The sequence below is a fragment of the Rattus norvegicus genome, chromosome 17 (genome assembly GCF_036323735.1).
Source record: "Rattus norvegicus strain BN/NHsdMcwi chromosome 17, GRCr8, whole genome shotgun sequence".
NCBI classification, from domain to species: domain Eukaryota; kingdom Metazoa; phylum Chordata; class Mammalia; order Rodentia; family Muridae; genus Rattus; species Rattus norvegicus.
Window position 1 is genome coordinate 28,521,068 of NC_086035.1, and position 23,464 is coordinate 28,544,531.

The 23,464-nt window shown below is 46.8% G+C and overlaps 1 protein-coding gene across 19 annotated transcripts in view; it reads right to left on the minus strand.

The window, feature by feature from the left end:
- Positions 1-3,669: 3,669 nt before the first annotated feature.
- Positions 3,670-23,464, minus strand: part of Fars2 (phenylalanyl-tRNA synthetase 2, mitochondrial) — a 427,082-nt gene continuing 407,287 nt past the window's right edge. For 11 of the 19 annotated variants that reach the window (XM_063276399.1, XM_006253823.5, XM_063276396.1 and 8 more), the window contains 2 exons: positions 22,527-22,716; positions 3,824-3,961 (listed from right to left, as the gene is read on the minus strand). In XM_063276399.1, the coding sequence (XP_063132469.1) occupies positions 22,569-22,716 (148 nt within the window). In that variant the 3' untranslated portion in view covers positions 3,824-3,961; positions 22,527-22,568. 19 annotated transcript variants of the gene reach the window in all.

Consider the following 23,464-nt stretch of genomic DNA (forward strand, 5'->3'; position numbering starts at 1 on the left):
CAACCACAGAGGGCCAACACACCATAGTGGCAGAGATAAAGACTGGGAGGAGACTGGGTCTCAGTGGTAGTTTGGCTCCTCTGACTTCTGGTTCTGTGGGACACTGGATTAAGTCACTGTGGCTCAGTTGGGCATTCTGATTTTCACAGACCAATTGTCCAAATAATTCAGCCAGCCTTGGGCCTTGGAAATTCACCTCTCGTGTGTGTGTGTGTGTGTGTGTGTGTGTGTGTGTGTGTGTGTGTGTGTGTGTAGGGGTGCTGGACCTTCTGGTACATCTGCAAGTACCACAGTTTACAGATGCCTCCCTGTCCTTGTGATCCTTCAGTGGGGATGGTGGCCCTCTGGGAATCTGCACCCCTCACCAGTCCAATACCAGGAGCTACAGCTCACATTGTCATTTAATTCTTAGGAGGAGTTGGGGTTCCTTCCTGCAGGTGGCTCCAGCTTCGGTTTGCATCTGCCACAGTTTAAAGTTAGGGTTCTTAGTCACTCTGTAAATGGCCATATCTGTCTTAACAATGCACTGCCTGTGACCTTCATAGTGTTTCCCACCCTTGATGCCCCACTGGACAAAAACCGGGAAGAGTTCACAGCCCCTCTCCTGGCCTGGGGTGAATTCCTACAAAACTCTATCAGCAGCTGGCTGGCTGGACACAGAAATGGACAGTCACCTGCAGGCTAGCCCGCTGGAACAGCACAGCGTGACCTGTCTGAGTCGGTCAGCCTGAGGCGTGAGGCACGGAAGCCTGTGTTTTTTTAGCTTTTCCTGAATGGGGTTTTGTGGTGGCAGAGCTGTGCAGCCGGCAGAGCTCCCTGAGCTGCTAAGAGGCCCTGCAGCCTGTGCTAGCTGGGTCATGGCGGTGATTAATTCACAGAGACAAGGGCAGGGCCAGCTGCCCTGGCTAAAGAGCCCTGATTTACCAGGTGCTGTCTCCCTCATCAGAGGAGGTAAGCAGGTGCCACCGAGGGCCCACAGTGCTTCCCATGGCGGGAACTGCACTTACATGGCATCGTCATAAGGTCTGTATATGCAGGCTCGGGCAGCCTCCTCCAGGGGTGCCTGGATGGGAGACAGCAGAGGGTAGGGAAGAAGAGAGCTGATGAAGAAGGAAGGACCACACAGAACAGCTGGGGGAAGAGGAGAGAAGGAAGGAGGGAGGAGTGGTCTGACTGGGTGGGGAGGACGGAGGGAAGGGTGGAGGGAAGAAGATGAAAGAGATGGGAGGGGAGGATAGAAAAAGAGAGGAGGGAAGGAGGGAAGAAAGGTAGGGGGAGGGAGGGAGAGAAGGAGAATGCCTTGACCTCAGGACCAGGGATTTACTTTGATGATAGAAAAATAGGGATTACTATGATCTGAATTACCCATGACAATCAAGACTTCATTTTCCTGGGCCAATCAGGGGATTTGATGAGTATAGGAGCTACGGAAGCTTAGCAATGCCAATTCCACAGAGCCCGCTGAACCTCTTGTCTAGGTTGCTTGGGAGCCCCAGGGCCCTGCAGTCCTGAGGTGTTGTTTCTAAGTATGAACCAGCCTTGGTTCTGCTGCACTCCAAGCTCGGAGGAGATTGGACACACTCAGAGGAGTATGGCCCCAGATTCTAGACTGGAGATGGACACCTGGACCTCTCGCATGCTGGGCAAGCACACCAGCACCGGAGGCCACAGTTAGCGTTCAGCCTTGTGGGTGGGGCGAGTTCCTGGAGATTCTGGAGGGTGATCACCTACCAGTGTAGACATTCATTTGGTTATCTGCTCTTCTTGTCATGGGTGCCAAGGGCAGTCCACATTCATGTTTCTCATGCCCTCATGTGGGAAGGTCATCAGTAGGCAGAACACACGGCCAGGACACTCTTGGTAGGAGCAGGCTCTCCTTGGCTGGCTGCCTCTGTTCAGTGCTCGCAAGCTTGGAGAGCCAAGACATTTGAGTCTCAGGTGTGTGTCCTGGATCTCCAGACAGAGTTAAGGACCCATGACTCTTACCTCTGATGACCCATGCCATCTACCTCTCAAGAGACTGCCAGATGCAGGGCTCACAGGACTCATGTGACAGCTTAGTGTCCCCTGCCCAGGTTAGACTCACAGCCCCTCCCTAGGAAGGAGGAGAAATCTTACTTGGTTGGGACCCTTATCACATAGTCTTAATTAGAAAGGGAAGCAGCTTCCCTGTTTTGGGTTCTATCTTAGGTCCCCAAGGGCTGCCATTACGAAGTATCCCAAATTAGAAATGTATATTGTCACAGTTCTGAGGGTGGGGGGCAGAATTCTGATGTCAAGTGTTGGTTGAACAGATCTCTGCTCTCCTTTAAAATCTAGAGGGGATCCTCCCATCTCCCCTTGCTTGTGTGCAAGCTTTGGGAGTCCCAAGCTCATAGATAGCTCCGCTGGCTTCTGTCTTCATGTGGTCCTCTTCTCAGAAAGACACTAGCCATTTTGGAATAGGGTCTAACTCGCCCAGTAAGACATCCTCTTAGCTAATTATGTCTGGAATGAGCCTGTTTCCAAACACAGCCACACTCTGGGCAGCTGCCTACCCCCTGCATGCTTACTGGTAATGGCTACCTCTCATCAAATATGTATCCCAGCACTCCGAGTCTTCCATCAGCCTCCAGCATCTTGTCAGGCCTGGAATCTGATTATTAAGGCTGGTCATGAGGGAAGCAGGCTGACTACAAAGTGCCCAGGATGGGAAGGGGGAGACTTCAAAGCCCTCTGCTCTCCCTTAAAGGTCGCCTTCATTCTGGAAGTGGAGGTCTCCTGCAGGGAACAACCTGGGGAGTTGGCCACGCTGGCCCTCAGGGCCAGCGTCTCCTGGACTCAGGGCAGCTCTTGCTCCTGTCCTTCCTCTCACTAGAGCAGTGGCAGGAAGGTCCAAGTCTAGGGCCAAGGGGCTAGCCCCGGTCTTGGGTTTATGAAAGCAAATATCTACCTTGCCTGGTTGAGAGAGGTGACTCTCCACTTTCAAGGGACACCCTGGCATTTCATCAGTGGACACTTTGAAGCCTGCCCTTTGCAAAACAAAGGAGAGAAGGGAGAAAGGATGGCAGAGACTCAAAGGCTTCCTGCACAGGCTTGGGCTGGGGACGATGATCTGGTTTCAGACCACGGTGATAAAGTGAACTCATCGTGAAGGAAGTTACAGGCATCTTCTGGTTTCCCAGTGCATGCGGAAGTTTGACTCAGATGATCCTGCCCTCTGTGAGGTGCACTGTACCTTTATTAAAAAAAAAAAAGAAAGAAAATACTTCCCCCAATTGAAAAGCACTGCTAAGAAATACTAATGATCATTTGAGCTGAAGAAGGTGGGGAAGACAGGCCTGCTCAACACAGTTTGCCACAAACCTCCAATTTGTCAAAATGCAGGATCTGTGACCTACAGCTAAGCAACACACACACACACACACACACACACACACACACACACACACACACACACGGCATGCCTGCACTATATCCAGTTTCTGAGATCCTTCTCTGTGGCTTCACTCATTACATGGGTGGAGGAGCCTGTCAGGCAAGAATCATGCCTGGTGCTTAATGGAACCCAGGGACCAATTAACCACACAGAGAGCCAATGGGCCAAGCATTTCTAAACGAATAGTAGGGAACTCTTATATCAGTGTCTGCTTTCTCCTTCCCCCAAATAAAAGACAAATGCTATGTCAATGCTTCTAAAAAGTGATCCTTTATTTCCTGAAAGTCCTAAAGCAGACCCATTTATCAAACGAGGACAGACACTCCAGTTCACAAACAATGTGTTTCCCCTTTCTGGCGAGTCCTGGAGCTCCGTGAGGGCTGCAGCCTGTGTAATGCATGATATCAAAAACGGCCTTCCACACCCAGTAGCTGCACAGCGGCCTCCTGCACAGCCTGGTGGACACTGCTGACTTCTCTCTGGGACAGTGTCCGTTCCATGTGCCGGTAGGTAATGCGGTAGCAATGGCTGGTTCTGTGTGTCCTGTTGGGGAAGGAGGAAATGCAAGTAGGTGAGTGAACCATGTCTGCACACAGACCGACACAGTAGGGATTACTCTCATACAGCATATAATGGTATGGTGTCAGCTGCTAAGAGCAGACCTAGCGGGACAGGATCAGTCATGTATCACCACAGAAATATCACTGGTCATCACGGACATCTTTTCAGTGTGTGAGAAGGTGATTGTTAAAGACATAGTATCGTGCACAATGGAGAAGCTGGTTCCATCATGCTGTGAGGTGGTCTGACAGAAAATGGCCCCCAAAGGCTCATAGGGAGTGGCACTACTAGAGGAGTGGCCTTGTTGGAGAATGTGTGTCACTGGGGCCGGGCTTTGAGGTTTCAAATGGTCAAGCCAGACCCAGCATCACTCTCTCTTCCTGCTACCTGCCCATCCTCACCAGGAGAGGCCACAACATCTTCAGTTAGGCAAGGAAGGGCTGGGCCTTCTGTCACGTCATAACCTTGGTCACATTGGACCTTTTGAGAACCCCCTCACAAGAAGAGTTTATAGTCCTCTGTGTGGCCACCAGATCCCAGAGCCTCTGCTCCCAGGGTCTTCTTGATGTTTTTGGTTTGTTCTTACCAGGGTGATCTTTGTCTCCCACCTTCTGATTTAGGTCAGTCAGTATAAGACAAGTGTCTGTCTTGGTCCTAGCCCCTTATTCATTCTCTCTCAATTTCAATTTAATTTATTCACATTACATCCTGATCTCTGTCCTCCCCTCCCACCTTCTCCTCAGACACTCCTTGAGCCTGACAGAGTGGAGGCCCCTCTGGGTATCCCCTGTCATATCAAGTCTCTGCAGGGCTTGGTGCCACTTCTCCCACTGAAGCCAGACAAGATGGCTGAGTGAGGGGAACATATCCCACAGACAGGCTACTGCTTTAGGGACAGCCCCTGCTCCAGTTGTTTGGGACCCACGTGAAGACTGGGCTGCTCCTCTGCTACATGTGTGCAGGGGCCTGGGTCACCTATTCTCTTTTTTCCAGGTATTTCTCCATTTCTTCCCCACTCTGGCTTGTCCACTTTACTTTTCTGTCTTTCCGCTTCCCACCTTGAGCTCACATTTGGGAAGGGGGAGTTTCTAGGACCCTTTGCTGTTCCCTGCAGGGCCTGTCTTCAGCAGGGCAGAGAGGCCCCACCCGCAGGGCAGCGGGGAGGAAGGAGCCACCTCTGAGGCGCTCATATTCTAGGCTGGCTGGCGTGTCTCTTCCTCTTTAGCTCCAGCAGTCTGTTTCAGGTGAAAGAAGAAGTGGCTATCCTTCTAACTTTCCCACCCTAGCCCAGGTTATGACTTGAGTCCAGTAGTAAGGAGGGGAACCAGGTGTGTTTAGCCCCAGAGGTTGGTTTGTTCTGCAAACCTCGGGCTCATGGAGCTGTGGCAAACCTGAGAGGAGGGTTGCCCTTGGGTTTGGCTCAGGGCTCTCTGCTGCATCACACCCTTCACAGCAGCCTTTTAGACCTCGTGCTTCTATCCTTCCCTGACACATACATGTGCTCTGACTGACATCTTCAGTAGGCAGGCAGCATCACCCCAAGCATTATCCCCAAGATATAGCTCTGAGCTCAGAAGGCAGACGTGACTTGTCCAAGTTCAAACAGTAGGACAATGTTATATGAGAGGAGTTAGGACCAGGCAAGAAGGCAAGGATACGAAACAGTGCGTTACTGTGAACAGGTGTAGTGTGCTTCCAAACCACTAATTGTGGTGTTCCTATATAATTTCTAGGTTTATGCCCCAGAGAATGGAAAGCATCAAACTAAAAGTCAGACAAGAGTTTGCTACTGAGCCTCGTGATCAGATCTGTAACCTCAGGTAGCTGGGGAGGCTAAGGCAGAAGGTTCACAAGTTCAAGGCATGATCAGACTATAGAGTAAGTAAGACTAGCCATGGCAACTTCATGAGCCCCTGTGTCAGAATGAAAAGGAAAAAAGGGGCAGGGGCTATAGGTCAGTGGTAGAGTGTTTACCAAAGATAGGTGAAGCCATAGGTTCAATCCTCCCTGACACGCACACACACACCCCCCACACACGAAGGAGGGACAGAGGGATGGAGGGAGGGAGGGAGGGAGGGAGGGAGGGAGGGAGAGAGAGAGAGAGAGAGAGAGAGAGAGAGAGAGAGAGAGAGAGAGAGAGAGATTGAGATTGAGATTGACTTTCCTAAAGTTGTTTGGTCATTACCAACAGATGAATGGGTAACAATAGATTTAGTATAGCCAGAGAATGTAATTCCAATGAGTGGAAACAGGTGAACTTCAAAACCTAAGTATGCAGAAGCCATACACATCACATGCTGCATGGTCCCACTGTCTGAAACAGCAGACTAGAGAAGTGAGTGCCCAATGGCACTGGACTGTATGCTTTCAAAATGGCTAACTTCATGTTATGTGAATTCCATTTCAACAGAACAGAAACAAAACCTTGATAGTCTGGTTTCAGAACACAGTCTTCACCATCATACTCAAGAGCTCCATCACGTACCCTCCTCCCCTTCACCTTTGAGCTCTTCCTGATTTGGACCCCGAATCTCACCAGAGACCCTGTTTACTGAGAGACAGTGGGGCCTTTAAGATGTAAGGTGGAGTGTGGCTACCTTAGGTTACTGGAGGCAGGTTCTAGAGGGCAGATAAAGGGGACCCAGCTCCATTCTTTCTCTTTTTCAAAACTAGCATAGGGTAAATAAATCTCTCTGATCATGGGGTCACTCTCTAACATGCTTCCACAGGAACAAAACTGAGTCAATTGGTCATGGACTGAAGGCGCTAGACTATGGGCCCAAATAAATACTTCCTCATTTCTCAGGTATTTCTCATAGTGACAGAAAGTGAACACATCCAACTTCCTCTAAGTAGCAATATAATTTTAAAACAACCAAGGAAGATGCAGAATAAGACTGGATGACCAGGACATTCTATGAGTCAGACAAACAGACAAGGAATGCACTGACTGACAGTGGTCTTTCCTACTGGTGCAGTACTGGGGCCTGGGCAGCAGGCACTTGCTATAGTTTTCTATCTAATCCATAGGGCCCAGCTCTGGGATGAGCAGAGTGGGTTGTACAACCTGGCGCTTCATAGGCAAATCAAAGTTCATTTTCATGTACTCCGCGGCTTCTACTCATGAGAAAAATAAATGTGATTATCTACTGTTCAGTTAGGGAGGTCAAATCCCTTTGTTGACAAGATGGAAACAAGAGAAAAAAGTAACAATTTTCATTGCCTTGTAATACTGGCTGACTGTACAATGAATGGTTGCTGGCTAGAACTTGGCTTTTTGCCCCTTTTTAAAAAAGAGATTTTAATATAAGATTTTTAAGATAACACTGTATCTTGCAGCGTTTTCAACTGGGACTATTAGTTTATAGACTGCATTAGTCAGTCACTCAAGAAAAAGCATCTTGCAGGCACTGATCTGGGCAGAGAGGAGCACAGGAAGAGAATGGAGAACCTGCCAGCCAGTAGTCGGCAGTAAGAGGGCTGGCAGCCACTTGGCAGTGAAGCCAGCTGTGCCACTCTACACTCGACAGGAAGGTCTGGGGTTCTCCTTGTCAGCACATGGTCTGTTCATCTAGTTACAGAGTTGAACAATGTAGACCAAAATAATAAAAAAAAAATCTGGGTCAGTCTGCCTATAGACATTGGACACAAGACAGCCATATGTGACCATCCTTGTCTGCTTCTGAGTAATTCATGATGCTCTCCTGTGCTTTTCCCAACCAGCCTGCCATCACCCCACCCCCCTTTTTTCAGGGTCCAGTCCATCCTGGGGGAAACAAAAAGCATGACTTGCTTTCTCCTGGGTCCTGTTCCCTGCTCCCCTGTGAATGCCAAGGCTTACCCAATTCCACCTCCCACCCAAGTCCAGATGCTCAGGCAGAAACTGAGAGCTGGGACGGGCAATCCCATGTGAGCTATGGGGAGAGGTGGCAGGCCAGCGGGACAAGCTAGCAGAGGGGGATTCTGTTTTAGTGCCTCCTCCTCCGAGACTCCTAACTTTAGAGCAAAGATAAAGCTGTGTGGGAGTTGAGAACAGTCAAGTCTGGATCAGTAAAAGGACTGTCAAGCTTATGCCTAAAAGGGCTCAGCAATCCACTCCTGGGTATGCATCCAAGGGAGGTTTTACCAGGCATTGAGAGGGCCTGTACCTCATGCTTATTGGCGCAGTATTCATAAAGCCAAGAGATGTGATTACCACAAGCATCCAACAGAGGATGAATGGAAGAATCAAGGGGAACACATACTCAGCGGAATACTATTCAGTCTTTAAAAAGGTGGGATCCTGTCATCGTAGCATCATGGATAATCATGAGGACTTGATGCTTAGTGGAATAAGACAATTACAGAAGGGACACATAGTGCATGTTCTCATTTGTGGAACCTAAAGAAGCTGTTCTCAAAAATGCAGTAGGGAGCTGCTATTGGCCGGGGTGGGGATGAACGGTCAACAGCAGCAACGTTATGGAAGGTGACTGGAACAGGGTGATCCGTGGCAAAGCAGACGACCCTGGCTAGTAACCCTGTTTTGAATATTTTAAATCATCTACAAGAGGATGCTAAATGTTCTTTAACACAAAGAGATGACGAATATGGCAAATATCTTGATTCTTGTGTCATTACACAAAGCCCCAACTATTACACTGCACCCGATAAATGGGGATTTTTGTCAGTTTTAATGTGAAAAGGCTGAGTAATAACTAGCTTAAGGGCTGGAGAGATGGCTCAGCGGTTAAGAGCACCCGACTACTCTTCCAGAGGTCCTGAGTTCAATTCCCAGCAACCACATGGTGGCTCACAACCATCTGTAAAGAGATCCGATGCCCTCTTCGGGTGTATCTGAAGACAGCTACAGTGCACTTATATATAATAAATAAATCTTTTAAAAAAAATAACTAGCTTAAAACTACACAAAATAGAAAGAGTGATAAGGTGAACCACTGTCAAAACCACTTGTGCTCCTCAGCTCCAAGTATTCCAGGGGTATTTTCTGAAGGGGTGCAGGGCTATAGAACCTGCTGAAAAGAAGGAACAATGGGTCAGAGTCTTGGGGAGGGTGGGAAGACTTCTATTATATAACTGCTAGGTTCACCGTGGCAACCAAACTGACTCTGAACTTGAAATAAAAGCCTTCCTCACATGCAGCATCCACAATAGTCTGATTTTCCATCTGTGACAGAGCAGCTACTCTGTGTTCCTGGATGGTGCGCCTGACACCTCCCGGAATAGATCAGGCATGACCAGTGGGCACTGCACACACTGCCTATCCACACAGAGATTACTCAGTGCAGAAAGATGCAGTCCAGAAGAGTTCCACTAACAAAGTGAAAAAGCTGGGTCCTTGGCTTCATCTTCAACTACTTCCTGCTTGTTAGAGACAAAAGCTCAGCCTGACGTCCCGTGTCATAAGCATTTTGCGCAGGGGAGAGAACAAGTTCATTCAGTACATTCAAAGGCTTGTTGAACCCAGACAAGAGGCACAAGGTGGCAAGGAGAAGAGGGAGGGAGACAGCTCTATGTCACTTCCAAGAACAGGACAGAGAGCTGATGGGATGTGGGAGAATGGAGAAAAACTTGACTTTGTAGCTAAGAGAAACCTGGTTCTAATTCCTGTTCTCTTTGCTGGGAGATCTTGGGCCTTTGCATGATCTCTTGTGCCTCAGAGTTCTTGCCTATGAAGTAAGACTTCCATTTCCTTTTTGGGTCTCTGAGGACTGGATGGGAGCAGTACACAGCAGTTATTTCAGAGCCTGCCTGTCATGAGGGTATTATCTACTTAGTGGTAGGGACACATTCCAAGACCCTAGTGGTTGCCCAATACCAACAGTAGCAACAAATACTATAGATACATTTTTCTAAAGTGTGATTGGGGTGCCTGTGATGAAATTTGACTTAAATTAAAATTTAAGCACCTTAAGAGGCTAACCCCACCCCCATCCCTCACCATTTGAGACAGACGGAAGAGATCATCTTGGGGTGATGAGAGTGGGCGACCTGGCTCTGTGGCAGGGACGTGGGTAAACTGTGAAAGGAATCATTGAGGGAGAGCTGCACCATAACTCCTCTGCTGTGAGATGGTCTTGGGTCGGGGAGATGCCTTATACCCCCATGCTACTGAGGGCAGTTGGGAGAGCTGACCCCAGGAGAGAGGACAGGAGAGGCGGCTCTACCATTCATCTGTCGTGAGGTGGCATGGGTCCCTCCTCATTCCCAGGAGCAATAGTGAGAGCTGGCCCTGAGGGCAGGAGAACTAGCCCTCCCGCTCCCTGGCTGTCCTGATGGTGAAGTCACTGGTAAGCCAGCTCAGGGGCTGTGAGAGTAGGAGAGTTGGCCTAGCCCTTTGCAGGCTGCAAAGCTTGGGAAAGTACTCCCCTCAGGCCCCTCTCTGACTGGGCAGCAGTGGAGCTGGCTCTGGAGGCATGGGTACTGGGGAGCTGGCCTGAGGCCATGGGAACGGGAGAACTGACCCTGCCTCCTGCTGATGGTGGCATTGGGTGGCCCAGCCAGAGCAGGACTAGAGAGCTCACCCTGGGGGCTCACTGCTCAGCTACCACGCAGGCCCATATCCAGATCTCTGACCTGCCCCCAACTCCGTATCATTTGTGAGTGGTTGGGATATGTGAAAAGGCCAGTCCTGCTGTTCCAAAGCTGCATGATTTCCATGACACAGGGCAACAACACGATAACTGGGAGGATTCTCAGTGAGGATCCAATGTGAAGATAGAAGTCATAGGAGCCAGAGATCGACTTCTCAGACCAATGACTCACTGCAGTGAACATCAGCGAGTGAAGGTGTGTGGACGGAGGAATGTGCTGTGGGACACACTGTGACACACTACAGCTTCCAACAGATGTTTCTCTGTGCTTTTTGCTTGTTTGTGTTTTTTATTTGGTGGGGGGTGTTCAAGAGCAAAGTTCAGATATAAAGGGATAGGGAGCTGTGTAGGACTGGGGTGCATGATGTGAACAAAGAATCAATAAAAAGATTTTACTTTTTTAGAAAAAGAGGCTAAAAACAGTAAAATGGAACAATTGTAATCGCAATAAGCAACAAAAAATGTCCACCGTGGGTGCTCCTGAGCTTTGGGCCATTAATAAATTAAAGTCTGCTCGACTCAAAGACTTTTATATCCCACAGTGGATCTGATATCTGAGGAAGCTTCTAGATGATGGGTAGAGAGTGTACACAGCATAGAGATGCTGAACAAACAACAGGTGGGGTAGCATAAATCTCATACTGCTCAAAGCATGTGAATTAGAACTCACCACTTATTTACTCCTGGAATTTTAATATTTTGGGTTATAGCTGACACCATATAACTAACATTACTGGAAGTGAAACTAACACGAGGGCATCCTGCTCATCTGTTGCATGCACAATCCTGGTTTGTCAATTTTTAACCCTTTAATGAATCTGGAATCTGACACTGGTCTGAGGATAACCAGAGCTATTCCTGATAAAGCATGAAGCACAGATTTGGGCCTGGTCTGAACTAACCGATCCAGATACTGTGTTCCCTGCTATAAACAATTACAGAGAGGAGATAAAGAAGAAATACTGGTGGTGGGAGGTAGAGCTCAGGCTCTTTTTTTTTTTTTAATTGGATATTTCTTTATTTACATTTCAAATGCTATTCTCTTTCCTGGTTTCCTGTCCTTAAGCCCCCTATCCCCCCCTCCCCTTCTTCTATAAGGGAGCTGGGGCAGTGACAGGCAAGCTTAGGTGAGGCACCTTGCCTGGTCTCATTTTCCTTAGTAGTGAGAGGTGGGCTAAGTGAGCTTTAATTCTTTCTGGCCCTAATATCCCAAGAATAAACAGGAGGGAAGGGAGATTCTGGAGGAATCTACCATTCATCTGCATGGAATGAAATGGAAGGGCTGAGGTGGGCATGTGTTACATTCATTTCTGATGTGAAGGGATCCCAGGAGGATGGAGAGCAGTGGGCTAGCTTCACCAGTGGAAAGTTTTGCTTGGAAGACCAGTGAAAAGAGGCATCCTCTTCCTGGGAGTCCCAGTCACTCGTCCATCAGATACTTAGGCCTTTGGTTCTATCCTCATCCAACCCCTCCCATAGCTATATCAGTCACTTTTGCATAGCCATGACCAAACACCAGACAGAAACAATGGGCTAGAAATTTGTTTGGCTCATGGTTTCAAAGGGTTTGGTCCATGGTTACTTGCTCCTGTGCATTTGGACAGAAGGAGACTCATATCATGGCAGTCAGGAAGCAGAGACAGGAGTTAGAGGAAGGGTCCAGGGCAAGACATAGCCTGAACTACATGGCCGATCTCTTGGCTTACGTCGCCTTCTAATAGTGTCAGAATATAAATATATCAATAGATTAGTGACTAGGTTAGGGCCCTCAGGATACAGTCCCCCAAAAGCCTGGCAACTAAGCCTTCTACATATAAAGCTGTGGGAGACGTTTTATCTCAAACTGCAACAATGGCGTAGAGGCCTGCCGCCTGAGTTTCAGAACACTTTGTCTTCTTGGCCTAGTGTTCCCTGGAGACCCTTCTGAGCTGTGTCTCTGTAGTTCTCAGCCAGACGAGGAGCTAGCCACAGATAAGTGTTTCACCGCTACTGCCAAGCTTCCTATCTCCCAGAGGGATTTCTGTTCCTACCAGTCAGTCATAAGAAACTGGACCAGATGGTTCCTCTGACAGTTTCTGCCTGGGGAAAGACAACTCCCATGCAGGCCGTGATAGAGGCAGGACCAGCAGCTGGGAGAGAAACCAAGCTAGTCCACCCCCACTGGTCCACTCACTGGTCAGCCTCAGTCGGCAACTTAAGAGCACCTCAGAGACACATTTTATAGGCAAGAAGTGTGTTTGAACATCAAACACCTGCCAAGTCCTCTGGGAAGTTCAAAGCACCCCCAGGTTTTTTTTCTTCTTCTAACTCTCCCCATAACTTCTGGTTCTCTTGAGCAGTGGCTTCTGCCAAGCAGGCTTAGGGAGGGAGGTGGAGTCCAGGCCTCCTGCAGGGTGGGGCTGAGGTTCTGGATCTTCATCTGAGTATGACTGAAAATAACTACTTTGAGAAGTCTTTTAATGGCCTCTCTTACTACTGCTTCTCCGCTAGGCTCTGGGGCCAGCTTCTAATCTGATACAGGTTCTTATTCTATAATATAAATACCGACTCATGGAGGTCTAAAAGACCGAATGAGAAAAAGAAACAAACCAGGGAAATTGTTTTGGGTATTAGTGTGACAGAATCTTTACTGTGGCCTATGAAGAAGGCCCCAGTGATCACACATGATGCATGTGACAAGGTGGATACACCCTGAGGACACAGCATTCAGTGAAACAAACCACAAACAAAAGGCCAGCATCCCATGACTCTGCTATGCAGGGTGCCTCGGACCCAAACGTACAGACGCCAGGGGCACAGGCATTGCCAGCGACTGGGCAGGTGAGCATGGGCCAGTGAACTCTGGGGAGTGGGTACAGAGTTTCAGTGTCAGGAGATGACCGAGTTCTGGAGATGGACCAAGGTGATGGTCACACAGTGTGCATGTGCCCAATGCCACTGACGTGTACACTCAAGAATAGCTGAAGTGGAGAGTGTCGTGTAGTTCTACCACAATAAAAAGGGAAATTAAAGCGCAGTGCCTGAAATAAGCCAAACACAGGAATTCACATCATACTTAAACCAAAACCCGAACAGCAGGGACGGCTCTGGATGCCAGTGCTGGTCCAGGCTGAGTGCTGCCCTGCTCAGTGGAGCCACCGGGGTTCCAGACAGAGAGGTCGGGATGCCCCACATCTCATGAATATGATTTTTAAAATCCTCCCTTTATGATACAGCAGGGATTTTCCCTTATTGAACAATTTCTTTTCCAATTGTTCTACTTCTTACACTTCTAACAAAGCTGAAGAAATGACTTATTTTCAATTGTGTGGAAGATTTGGAGGTGATTTTCGTTTCTTCTCTGGCCTGTATCTGCCAAATTCAAGTCACCAGAGCTGGTTCTGCTGCTATAAGGCTGCTTCTTGACTGCTGACAGTGATCACCAAGTCAGGTTACAAAAGATGTGTGGCAGGTGAGGTCTACAGTTCCAGCTCAGCCCATTGATCGCCAATGTTTTTATACTGTGTGGCTGGTTGATCAGCAACTATTTATCCTGTGCTGAGGTCTGCACTGTGGGAGATAGGGACATGTAAATGAACTGCTTGATCAATACATGAATATTCATGAAGTGGCCAGTCTGCCTGCTTCAATGGTAGTGGAGAAATCTCCCAAAGCATTAGACAGAGGGATGCCACTGCATAGTGACACTGTGGTCAGTGACAGACAGACCACATACATGATGATACTCCCAGGAGTCTGTATCACACAGTGACAAGATACACACCTTCATTTATGTTATTACACTGCATAGTGTTTGTGTGATAAGAAAACCATCTGAACACTCATTTCTTCATCCTGTCCCTGGGGGTGGGTCTTACTCCACTGTTAGTGTGGCAGTGTGTCTGAAGTTCCTGCCACCATGCTTTCCCAGCTGGGATGGACTGTACCCTCGAGCCATAAGCCAAGATAAGCCCATCTTCTCTTAGGTGACTTTTTGTCAAGTATTTTGTTAGACCAGGTGAAAAGGAACTAAACCAAAGGAGGTCCCTTGTTCTGGGCAGCCTCACTGCATGCAGAGGTCGCCTGGCAGTTATCGTCAGAGCTGACTGGAGGATTTCACTACTGTGACCCTGCAGTTCTACCCCATGTTAATTGTTACCATTTGAGCATACTATAGGCATTCCCAAACCCCACTATTCAGAGCAGAATGCCATGTTGTATAGTTTTTATTTCCTTAGTGACTTACAAATATTTTAAGACTTAAGATCACATTTGAAAGAATCACACATTAGTAAAGAAAGATTTACAGACTTTCTAATGTCATCATTTTGCAAAAAAAAAAAATGGGGGACTCTATGGATCTAATCTATAGTGCCATTTCTTTCCATTAGAAAGTCAGAGATCAAGGGGGAGGGGACAGCATAGGGATTATTTTTAGGCAGGATGAGCATCAGCTCTGCTATTTTAGGTTGGAACAATGTAGTGATGAATGGCTTCATTAAGTGTCACTGCACAAGTAACACAATTTATGAACTCAAAGGAGCAAAAAGATGACAGACCTGAGAGCTCTTCCGACCCATGCTTGCATTGTTTCTACGAAATGTGATTGCTTCTAGGTCGGCCTACCCAAGGCAGGCTTCCACGGTGTGACCTAGGAGGCTGCTCCCCTCACATGGAGCTGACAAATGTATCCTGTGATTTCTTCTCTTTGCTGGTCATGGATTTAGTGCAGTCCTTTTCTTCCATGGCAGTTGGTTACACTTCTTAACTCATGACCAGCAGAAAAAGGGAATAATGGTCCTGCTTGGGTACGTAAGGACCATCAGGGGTCAAAAGAGGAATGGGACCTTGGAGGGAAGGGTAATCCATGTTATGGGGACCATCACTGTTTGCAGTGTCAGGAATACAGTCATTGATACATCGATCTATCCAATTCATTATTGGACTCCTTCTGAAATGAAAGGTGCCCACCCAACCCACTCTGTGCCATGCATTCTGCGAAGTGCTGAGAGCCTCAGAGTGGGGTACTACAAGCCAGACACGAGCAAGCTCTTGCGGAGCTTCCCGCCTAGTGCAGGAGAGAGGTACTAATCAAAGGATTATGGAAAAATGTAAATTACAACTGCATTAAAGGTTACAGAGAAGATGTACATGGAGCTATGAGGCTACATAAAAGGCCCATTAAGTTAAAGGTCAGAGAAGGTTCCCTGTGGGACTATCAGAGCTGAGACCCAAAGAAGGAGAATGGGAGCCACTGAGATGTCAGAAGCAGGGTATAGGCATGGTCGTGCCACAGATAAAGGCCTTGGGAAGTTGTAGAAATAAAGAAATAAAAAAGCAAATTCTAATTTCTTGTCTTCTGAGTGACAGAGTCCTACTCACATCTGTTACTTCTGCTGTCAGCTTCCTTGTCTTGAGGAAAGACTTCTTTCTGCCTGTCACACCAGAACCTCTATCTGTGCACCACTGCCTGCAGTGTCCTGGGTTAGTGTTGTGTGTGTGTTTTCAATAGAACTCCAATCTCTCTGCCACGACACCCTAACAACGCGAGGACTCTAAACTAATAGCTCATTAGCAGAGTGGACAGTAACACATCCTAATGTTGGTGACGTGAGGATCTCACCCATGCCTGCCCTCTTGCTAGAGGTGGCCTCTTCCCCGGTCAGATTCCAAGGCATTTACTGAAATACCAATCAGGCTTTCACTCTAGAAGAAAGCCAGGCTCACAGAGGCTCAAAATCCAGCCAAGTATTAGGTCACAGATAGAGTCCAGGTGCCTCTAAATGCTCTTATCTGGTTCGGGATGTTATCTGACGTTTATGGCTAATGTCTCAATGGCATCCCTATTTCAAAGTACCTGCAGCTTTCACGAGGCTGTTCCCACAACGAAACTTGAAGATAAACTCTAAAACACTATTTCATGATCTTATAAAAAAAAGCAATTTTGCTTGGGGTAAGAGGGGCTGGGAAGTTTTTTTTTTTTTTCTTTTTTTTAAGTCACCTCATCCTTACTACTTGGATGAACCTACTCCAATTCTGAATAAGATAAAAAAAGTATTATTTGTTCCCAAATATTCCCACAGTTAGGAAGAATTGAAGTTGTGTAAGCAAAGCCTCGTCAGCCACTTGGAACAAAGTGTTAATAAAGTAAAAGTCAGAGTCAATAAAACATCCAACAGTATTATTGACTTGTAGTTGTCCACATTCAGACTCAGTTAAGAGAAGTGCTCACTTTCTGTATTTTCTTACTTCAAGGAAAGAAACTTTTTTTTTTTAGGCTTAGATTTCTAGGGTACAGGAGAGAAACACGATCAATTTTTTTCAACTTGGATTTGTCCATTATAAATGTTTTGGAGAAATTCAGGAGGATTGGCTTAGCTTCAGAGACAAGGTGCCATTTCAAATGAGAGTTCAAGGGCACTGTCACATACCATGGTGTGAAGTGACAATGGTGTTGTCCATGTGTTTAGGTCCCTCACTTGAGGCTGATTTTTTTCTGGGCCAAGGAATTGGACAGAAGATATGTCTGGGAGAGATTGCTGGAACGGGTGACTGGAGGATGTCTCTTTTCAATGGTAACCTTTTCTATGTGCTGCGCTTAGTTTAGAATAAGACAGGATGACTAAGAGCTTCTAGGATGATGTCAGCATAAGATGACTAAAGAGCCTACTGCTGTACACGCAGATGTGTCAAGTTACACAGAAGGACAAACCACACACATGAAGAATGTCTTAAGGAAATGGCAGAAGATATGATAGCAAGACAAAAATTTCCAGGCGCCAAAATGAATAACATAAACAGCAGGAGGATGTCTCTGCTATCTCCATCCCTGGAGTGGGGTACGGTGTGGGGCACTGAAGCTTAGAGTTCGAATTTTAATATTCACCCTAGAAAAGATCACGGCTGACACAAAGCCAAAAGCTTTGGCTATTTGGAAGATCCTGTCAATGGGAATGCTGTAAAGAGTTGGCTTCCTGACGTAGCATACACTAGGAAAACAATATACTCACGAAGATCAGAGAGAAGGGTTCTTGGCTTTGAGTGGATTGTGAGGACACAAGAAATGAGGCAGCCCTGAACAGTCAAACCTTCAAATGCATCTCAAGCTGATCCATGATCCACCGTGAATAGTACCTCAGATCCTAGGGTTAAAAAAAGGACCTTAAAGTTGCTCTGGGAGGTCTTAACCCTAGGATAAACTAGGAAAAGAAAATACACAAGCTATCCAAAGATAAAGACTAGCTTGAGAGGTCACCCAATAAACAGTTCAGTGAACACAACCTCAAAGCCCAAAGTTATAACTGCACAGTGGAGGCAAAGGCCAGAGGACTGCAAATTTCAAGTCAGCCAGGGGCTATATAATAAGGCTATGCCTTAAAAGACAAAAAAATGTGTGTGCATGTGTGCGTGGGTGTAAAAGATTTAGGAAAAAAGCCATTTACATAAAAAATTGTAGAATTAAGATTGTAGTTGTGACATAAAAGGAATAGAGGGTTAAATGACAGGTTAGACACAAATCAAGGAAGTGAGGAACAGATCTGTGGAACTCAGCTTAGAAAGCAGTGGGGAGAAACACAGAAATGAAAATATGAGAGGACACAGTGTAGGCCTGAATCCCAGCACACAGAGGCTGAGATAGGAGGATCTAGCCTAGGCTACACTATGAGCATGCCTCTCAAAAAAAGGAGAAGGAGGAGGGCGAGGACAAGGAAGAGGAAGGGGAAGAGAAAGAAGGAGAAGAGGAGGAAGAGGAAGAGGAAGGGGAGGAGAAGGACGGGGAGGAGGAGGAACAGCAGCATGTAAAATAACAAATACAAAGATAAGCAACACCTGAAGAGGGGATGAGATCATTACAGAAGTTTCCAGAATTAATGGGATTCTCAGGAGCCATGGTAAAGTCCTGAATGGGGGGAACATAAACAAACAAACAAACAAACAAACAAACAACAAGAAACCCCAGTCTTTATTTTATACCCTGTGCTACAAAGAAATGTCCTAAAAATAGCTAGAGAGAAAAGGCCTGAAAGGGAAACAGATTTTCCTACAGCCACAGAAAGGCCAGGCAGCATGGCTTGGTTCTAGCATCATGTGTCATGCTCTAGCCACTCTGGAACGGCTAAACTAAAATGCACTCAGGATTCCCATGCTCTCAGTCAGACACTCGTGAAAACTATTTCAGGGAGCAGTCTGAAATAAGACTGAAAACAAGAATCCATCATCAACAGTCAGATGATGGCTGATGTGACAGTGGGGGTGCATTCACCAGGACTTTGTCACACTATGGGCTTTGTCAGAAGCCCAGAGACTCTCCATTTTAGAAAGAATTACCAGAGGTTCCCTGAGTTGGCATGAGTGGCTTAGGAAATGTTGATGATCTGCTCTAGTCATCGATCTACCTCACAACAAAAGGGCTAAGAGGGCATCAGCTTGGGGGCTACAAAGGCCTGCTCTCAGCAACTTTATAAGTTTCACATGACTTATTAGTAGGGGTATAATCTGAGAAATGAGTCCTTAAGTGACTGATGTTGCTGATGGTTGAACGTCATAGAAACTAGGATGGCCATGACATTGCTGGGAAACTTTCTTTATCATTCCCTGAGACTTGACTATGCAGAAAGACTTAACTGCCTATGTGTAAGGTCTAAATAGCAACTGCCACAAAATGGTTACTGAGAGAATGGTTAGAATGACAGTTATTACAATTATGACCTTGATTAATTCACTTGCTTAATTAACAACATTTACATTTATGAGAAAAAGTTCTGTGTCCTAGGATTTAGCTACATAGAAAAAAAAATCCAGTAGCTGACTGGTTACTGGTTGACATTAACTAGAATTTGGCCACTGTTGTCAAACACTGGACAACTATTTTCTACAGTCCCTCCAAGTGAGACTTCTGAACATAGGCCAACCAAATGGGTTCTCTGTCAGCACCACCATGACTGGTTCAACCTGCTCTCCGTTTGCCCTACAGGAAGTGGCTAGTGACTCTCCCAGAAAGAGATGGAGAAGCTCTATCCTGGTTGCTGTAGTAACATCTACTCACAAGAAGAACCAAAACAGAGCAGAGAGCAGGGTACAGCCCTATAGTTTCCTTCTTAAATAGATAGGACATGACCATAACCTGCAGCTCCTGTCACATGGGGGGCTGCTGGGTGGAGAAGAACGGCAGAACTGCTGCCAGCTCCACGCCGTGCTGATCACTTCTACAGTTCAGTGAAGCCCAGCATTGGCCTCTGGGGACAGACAGAGGCCAGTTCCAACAACAGAAGCAGCAACTTGCAAAGCACAGGCATGTGTCCAAGGAGCCACCTCACAGAGCTCTACCACTGGAAGAGTGGTTTAGATAGTAATCTTGGCCCCCAAGTAAAATTATCCAAGAAGTCATCCTTCCTCTTTGTTATCAACCAAATACACTGATATCCTAGAGACTCTTCTGCTCATGTCTGGAGGAAGTGAATGACTTGTAATATTTTCCTATTACATATGTTCTCTTGTCCACTTTCTTCTCTCTCCCTTGCTTCAATGCCTGTGAACTATGAAGGAGTCTTTAGCTGATGAGAATATGAGTCCTTACTTCCTTTGGGAGCACTTCTATACAGCTATCTCATTTACTCGGCAAACATAATCAGAAAGAGTATCCGATTTAACCACGTTGCCCTGTTAGGTCAAACAGGGTCTGCAGAGGCCCCTTCCTTACTATACTTACCCTTCCTTGAATAGCTCTGGCTCTGGGTGGTAGACATGGGGTCCAAAGAAGGAGTAATGCCTGAGGTCAGGAGGTTGGCACTGCAGTGACATGAAAAATTCACCTATGTCATCTTGAGCAAGTGCCTAATATTCTGGGTCTCAATTCTGCATAGGAATTCGATGGCCAATTCCTGAGACCCTGGCTGCCCGGTTCCACAATCACCAATTCCCTTTCAATCTCTGGTGAGCACTGACTAAAAGTTGGCAAGGCGGAGAAAGTACCTTTTTAACTCACCAAGGGACCCTACATGTGTCCTGTGCCTCCTTGGCAAAGGTCATTGCTGGTAACAAACAAGTGGGCTATGGACTGGAAGACCTGGCTAAGAGGGGTTCCCAGCCAGACTTTGCTCTAGCTGCTCGGAGTAAGCAGCCACAGAACTGCTAATTGGATTTGGCAAGCTGCTGAGTCACTGTCGTGTAAGATCAGATCACTGCATGCTGAAGATGAAGCCCATGCTGTCAGCAGCCGAGAACACGTCTTTGTGATGAAGGAGAACGGGGTGCACAGAGGCACACTGTGGATCAGCTTTCACAATTTATGACGAGTAATTAAAATCTAACAAACCACAATTAGAAAGCACCCGCCACAGCCTTATTTTGCCATTTGTCTTTTAATTAAACGTTTCCTATGATTTAGCTGTAGCACTGCACATGGAGCCAGAGCCCTGATGTATTGGTTGTAGCATCTTGGAGGGGGAGGGGCTGAGAGAGGACACGTAAGTGTTTCCTTTAAATCTCGGGTCTTTTCTGTCTTGGGAATCTCTGTATATCACAAGGAGACAGTGAGGCTAGCCCTTCGTGATACCAGAAGGGGAAGGGGTTGCACCCAGGGGAACCCTAAAAGCAGAGCCAGGACAAAGCCATTTGGAGTAAGGTTTTTAATTTGCTAACACTGACAAGGTGCTAAGTGGGAGAAAGGTACCATTATGATATACACAAGGAACATTTAGGGGATGCTCTGTTGTAAACTAGGGTAGAGGGAATGATTTCTAAGTGTAAAGAGATTCTGAGTCCCCTCCCACGTTATCAAGGGCTTATTGTCTTAAATGAGAAGTGACCTAGTGTTTTCATGTCCAGGGGCACTAAGGAATTAGAGACAGGATACTTGAGGGAAGGGAGTTATGTCTCCCTGAGCTCAGCTTGGGAATGCTTTAGGCGTGCAGGCTCCTCCAGGCCCACCAGGGAACTGAGGCAGACAGGTGGACATTCATTCACCTACTTTGTTATTTGAGGTTGGGAAATGGGAAAGATTATCTACTCTAGAAGGTTAGGAGGGATCCATGCTTAGAATTATATTTGGAGGATTTTACACTAGAACATTTGCTGCTTGAGGACAGGTGAAGGTCAGTATGATGGGTCATTGTTGAGCTTGCTATCTGCTCAGTAGAAAGTTGTTACTTGCTGGGAATTGCTGCAGTTTTATTATTGGACCAACTAACAAGTGTGCAGGACAGCAGTATCCCATGTCTAGGTTGCATGATGCCACTGTCTAACAAGCTAAAGGTTGCATAGGACCATGTGCATTTGATGGGACCAACACTGGCTGCCATCGGCTGTCTTTCTTAGAATGACAATCTCTACAATTTCTTTAGATAACTCATCACCCAAGGAGGGCTCTTTACGGAGAAACAGATTCCAAGTACAACTTAAAAGATTTGAGTTTGGGCCACAGCACGCTCAAATCCAGAAACATGTATGCTGTCAGGATCCTACTCTAGCCCCTCAAAATACACCCAATTTCAAGTATTTATGGCAGTCACCCTGGTGTTGAAAAGGAAGCAACACATTCTTGATTGAGTCAACTGGGTGCACAGCAAGGCTTATCCAAAGTGGAGGCAGAGAAAGGGTGGGAAGTATTAACATGAAACGCCCAAACCAACCAACCAACCAACCAACCAACCAACCAACCAACCAACCAACCAACCAACCAACTAACCAGCCATCCAAGAAGAAAAAGAAGGTAGGCTCTCCAACAAGGGGCTTTGAGATAACCCAGGAGGTGAAGGGAGCCCATCTTTAATAGTTATCCTTGAAGATGACCTTCATCTATGCTGGGGAGCAAGGAGAAGCTGCCAAGAAATTTCATCAGCTTCTTGCCAGCAGACTTGCAACTGGCTCTGTAATCATGTCTTTTAAAGTCCATTTGGCCATCAGCATCCTTCAGCATGCCTCAGATTGTTTGGGCCCTTGTCTCACAGCATCCTTACTCTCTTTGTGCCTCCTACCTCATCACTCCTGGGACCTTTCCTCTTCTCTCAATGGTGTTTTCATAGCTGAAGTTGAATCTGTCTCAAAGCAGCCTGCTCTCCACTGGGCTTCAACACTCCGTTACATCTTTGGCATTTGCCTCTTCCACACTGAAGCTTCATGAAAACGTGTCTCTTCACTGTGATCACTGCCTCATACACCATAATCCTGACAAGAATGGGCAACAGTCTAGTTGGTGCTGTGTCTGGTACAGGGTACTCTGTCAGTGCTCCCACAAGGGCTAGTTCAGGGCTTCTGAGAACGCCATGCTGTTGCTTACTTTGAGTTTTACAAAACAATGGGTTTCGTTGCCATTTTCATACGTGTATGTCATTATACTTATCCCATATTCACCCCTTCCTTCCCTGGTCTCCCTCACCATTGTCACTCTTACGCTTCCATGTCCTCTCTCTCTCTATATATATATATATTTAAATATGTATTTAAATCTGTGTCCACATAAAAGAAATTGTGACATGCTCCTCTTTTCTATTACTCTTAACCTTCACTACTGTCTTTGGACCACTTCTACTCTCATGTTGTGTGTGTGTGTGTGCGCACACACACACGTAATCATGTAATCATGTATAAATGAGATTGCCCGTGTGAGAGAACACGCATGCTCTGTCTTTCCATGTTTGGTGATCTCTAGTTCCATTCACTTTCCTACACATGACAGAATTTCATTCTGCTTTATGGCTGAGTTAAGCCCCGGTGTGAATATGCACACACTGTCTCTGCCTTTCATCTGGTGCTAGGCTTCTGGCAGATTCCATGTCTTGAAAACACTGCTCTCTTCCGTATGTGCCCCTGCACTTCACTACCTTTGGCTCAGAGATTAGAGACTGCTTCCCTCCTGTGCACTGTTTTGTTCTCAGTGCCCACCATGATGCTCTCCCCAAGGGGCCTGGGTTGA